This window comes from Gavialis gangeticus, unplaced genomic scaffold, assembly GCF_001723915.1.
Source record: "Gavialis gangeticus isolate Ggan-Ray unplaced genomic scaffold, GavGan_comp1, whole genome shotgun sequence".
NCBI lineage: Eukaryota > Metazoa > Chordata > Crocodylia > Gavialidae > Gavialis > Gavialis gangeticus.
Window position 1 is genome coordinate 62,351 of NW_017728956.1, and position 4,002 is coordinate 66,352.

General features: G+C 63.0%; 1 protein-coding gene across 1 annotated transcript in view; it reads right to left on the reverse strand.

The window, feature by feature from the left end:
* The window catches only part of IDH3B (isocitrate dehydrogenase 3 (NAD(+)) beta), an 11,586-nt gene that overhangs the window by 1,134 nt on the left and 6,450 nt on the right, over positions 1 to 4,002 (reverse strand). The window contains exons 3-11 of the mRNA XM_019527829.1: positions 3,887 to 3,946; positions 3,676 to 3,774; positions 3,487 to 3,607; positions 3,320 to 3,380; positions 2,918 to 3,050; positions 1,794 to 1,927; positions 1,393 to 1,495; positions 685 to 831; positions 54 to 148 (exon numbers count right to left, since the gene is read on the reverse strand). Coding sequence (XP_019383374.1) covers positions 54 to 148; positions 685 to 831; positions 1,393 to 1,495; positions 1,794 to 1,927; positions 2,918 to 3,050; positions 3,320 to 3,380; positions 3,487 to 3,607; positions 3,676 to 3,774; positions 3,887 to 3,946 — 953 coding nt within the window. The remainder of the gene's footprint in view (positions 1 to 53; positions 149 to 684; positions 832 to 1,392; positions 1,496 to 1,793; positions 1,928 to 2,917; positions 3,051 to 3,319; positions 3,381 to 3,486; positions 3,608 to 3,675; positions 3,775 to 3,886; positions 3,947 to 4,002) is intronic.

Here is a 4,002-nt window from a genome sequence, read left to right on the forward strand (position 1 = left end):
AGGCTTGACACCCCCCAGTTGCCCCGTCCCCCATGCCCAGCTGTAGCCCTTACTTCAAGTGACGCAGCATGTTGGCAGCAGAGAGCAGCATGGCAGTGGGGTTGGCGATGTTCCTGCCCACTGCCTGTGCAAATGGGTGGCGGGCACCCTGCAGAGAGACAGCCAGCAGTAGGTGCTGTGCCCAGCCCAGGGGCCACAGCTGCACTAAGCATGAGAGGGGGTCCAGGCGGCATGAATGCAGGATGCGACTCCTATGCCTTTGCAACCCAGGGCAGACCCAGCTCTGCTTGGAAACCTCCGGGGAATGAAACTGCCCCCGAGACCCAGATTCTGCCAGGCAACGGTGCCCTGCCCTCCACAGCCAAGAGCAGCCATTCTGCTTTTGTGGCAACCTCTCAAATATCTAAAGTCAGCTGCTTACAACAACCACCCCCAGGTCCAGTCAATTTTGCTCCACACTGGACATGCTTGGCCCAGCTGTCATTTCTCCCCCACTGCTGGCCACGCCCATTTCCCCACACCCTTAAAACAGGGAGGCCCATTCTCGCTAAGTTGAAGCCCTGTGAGAACCCTGGGTGCTTCTCGGCAATACTGCCACCTGCCCAGCTCCCTCCCTTCCTGTACTGGTGCATTTGGTCACAGGGGCAGTGGTAGGGAGGGGAGCCCAGGTGCAGCAGCCCTCACCATCTCGAACACAGCATACTCAGCGCTGTAGCTCTCGCCGGGCACCACGCCAGCACCGCCCACCAAGCCAGCCGCCAGGTTGTCAATTATGTTCCCGTACAGGTTGGGCATCACCAGGACATCGAACTGGTAGGGGTTCTGCACTAGCTGTAGGAGAGCAGACCAGCTCAGGCCCTGCACACATGGCATGCCCATACTTGTGGTCTCCCAGGGCAGAAAGCATCATCGCCACCCTCTTTGCCAAGTTCTCCGTGGGGAAGGGGAGCCAGGGCAGGCCTGGTGATGGAGCCCAGCGCTCCCAGACAGATTAGTGCCTGTGTGGGGAGCTCCGGGCTCAGGCAGCTCCATGGGCAGGGCCAGGCCAGGGCACCGACGCAACTGCTAGGCGAGTCCTGGCACGAAGGCAAAGGGCCGGCTTCTGCAGGAGCGCTACAGACCCTGTGACCAGGCACCCCTGGGCAGATCTGCCACCGAGATCCAGCAGCCTGGAGCCACCGCTCCTCTCCCACCCAACCCATGGGGGCTGCAAGCAGGGGCAGGGCTGGGAGAGACCCGCAAGCCAGGACTGCAGAAAGGCCCATTCACATGAGCACCTGTGGCTTGGCCCTGAGCACCCAGCGTTGCCCTGGACCCTAGTGTCTGCTTCCCTGTGTCCAGCTTCCATGTGGGGCTGCACAGGTTTTGCTGGGGGGAGGAGGCAGCTCTCACCTGCATGCAGCAGTTATCTATGATCATGGTGTCGAACTTGATCTTGGTGTAGAGCTTGGAAACCTCCTCACAGCACTGCAGGAAGAGCCCGTCCCCCAGCTTCCTGCAGGAGTGGGCACAGACGGGGCCAGCTCCCATAGCTGCACAAGCCAGAGCCCATGCCCTCAGAGAGAAGGGGACACCTCCACAGGGTACTGGGTACCATGGGTGAAACTGGCCCTCGGTACTAACCTGAGTGGGTCCAAGCACAGGAACTTTTGCCCTCCAGCAGGGAGAGCGAGTGGCACCGTGATAGGGTCCTAGTCAGGCCCCTCTGCAATCAGTGTGTGCAGGAAGGGGCACGTCTGTGGCTCTGTGTTGAGCCCCCTGTGCCCATTCCCTGACCCCGCCGCCCCACTCACATAATGTTGGCCTTATGCACAGCCGTGACCCTGGCGCGCCCCAGCTTGGTGGCGTAGTCGAAGGCGAATTTGGCGATGCGCTGTGACTTGGCCCGCGTGATGATCTTCAGACACTCGATGACACCCGTAGCGCTCTGGGCAGAAAGCGGCAGGGCTGCAGTGCATAGGACACCTGACAGCTGCCTGCCCCCACCAGGCGAGACCATCTTGGACTGCTGTCCAAGCTCTGCTTCCCCCTGGGGCCTCTCCTTGCCCAGCTGGGGCAGGCAGCAGCTCAGAGTAGCTGGGCAGCTCCCAGCCTATTCCCAGCAGAGGCAGCCACAAGTCTGGGGTTTCTCTTGTATTCAGCACTGGGGAAGAGTTGGGGCTCAGGGCTGTGCTGGGGCATACAGTGCTGGGATGTGGGGAGGAAAGTCTTCAGGGCTGGTGCAGCTGAGCAGGGTCTGGGGCCACTTAGCCACAAGCTTTATTTTGAGGTCTGGATGTTGGAGACGCATCATTGCCTGGGTGCTGGGGAAGGGGACCGTCAGTCCCATGCCCCTGCAGCCCCTGGTCTGACACCCACAGTGCACTTGGACAGTACAGAAGAGGCCTCAGTCCTCTCTGGCCAGCACAGACCCCATGGAGACGGAAGCCCTAGAATCACAAGGGCTCCAGAGGGAGCGTGGGCCTGGACCCAGCCCACTGCTGCGCTCAGACCCTGCCTGCCAGGCTGCCTCCAGGGGCTCAAGCCAAGGCTCCCACCTTCCTCCGTAGGACACGTTAGCCCAAGATCTCCTTGGCCTGGAGATCTCCCATCTCTCCTAGCAACAGCCTTGGGACTTGAGGTGTACAAACGCTTCTACCTGACTCACTCGGTTCAGTCAGGGACGCTGCTTCCTCTGCACCCTGCCAACCCCGCAGGGCTCTGAGCTCAAAAGGAGTCCGAGGGGTGATCCCCGTCCCCCACTCATGGGGCAGGCCTTGCCTTTCATCTCTGTGGCCCACCTATCTACCGTGACCCATAGGCTAGGGCCCAGCCCCGTGAGAACAAAGGTCATGTGTGTGACACACAAAGGGCAATGCCCCCCCACCCCTCTGTGTGGAGCTCGGGGCACGGGACAAGGCCTCCGACCTCTACTCACCTCGTGCTCCAGTGAGCTGTACTCGCCCTCCGTCTGTTCCCGGATGATCACCAGGTCCAGGTTGTTGTGTCGTGTTTTGTACCCAGGCAGGCTCTTCACGTGCACCACGTTCGCGAACAAATCCAGCTTGCGCCTGGCGGGCAAGTGGCAGGTCACTGGTTGGGGCTGGGCGCAGGGCCCCACCGTGGGCCGCCCCATCCCCTCCCCCAAGGCTCCCCCACCGGGGCAGGCACCTTGCCAGTCACAGCCACCAGACCCCAAGCTCCCCACCCCTCCAGCTGCCTCGAGGAGTGGAGACCTGGCATCACAGGCACGGAGGGGAAAGCTCGTTCCCCTATGGCCTGTGCCCAGTTCCCACCTGACCAGGCTCTGGCCTCCGCAGCACGCAGAGCTGCCACTGACCTGAGCCGCATGTCGTAGGACGCCAGGTCTCCCTTATACTCCATAGGCGTGTGGATCTTTCCTGCGGGGCAGAAGCGGCAGGTGAGCTCGGGCTGGAGACCGAGCGCCCAAGGAGCAGGGCCAGATACCGCCACAGCGAGCATCTTGCGGGACCTGGGTGGCCATACCTATGATGGCCACCTTGCTCTCCTTCATGGAGTCCACCACCTCGTCCAGTTTCTCCTCCGACGCCGTGTTCTGCACCTCGCTCAGGTGGTGCTCGTCAAACACCACAGGAACGCTGGCGGCCTGCATGGGGGGGGCGCGCGTCAGGGACCTTGGCGGGCCGCCCACTCCTCCCGCCCGCCCGTCCGTACCTTGAACACCTCCTTGACCGCGTGCATAAGCTCCGGGCCGACACCGTCCCCCGGCAGCATCGTCACCTGGAAGGCACCCTCGGCCCGCACGCTCTCCGCCTGCGGGACAGCCTCGGCCTCAGCCACTGCCCGGCGGAGGGGGTACTAGGGCGGGGGGCCCACCCCCTCCCGCCGCCTGCGCGGGCCGGATGTGACCCCTCCCCCAGCTCACCTTGTGCAGCGGCACGGCCGAGGAGCGGAGGCCGCAGAGCAGTGGGCGGCGCAGCGCGGCCTACAGTGACACGAGACCTCAGAGGAGCTCAGAGGAGCTCCAACCCCCACCCCGTC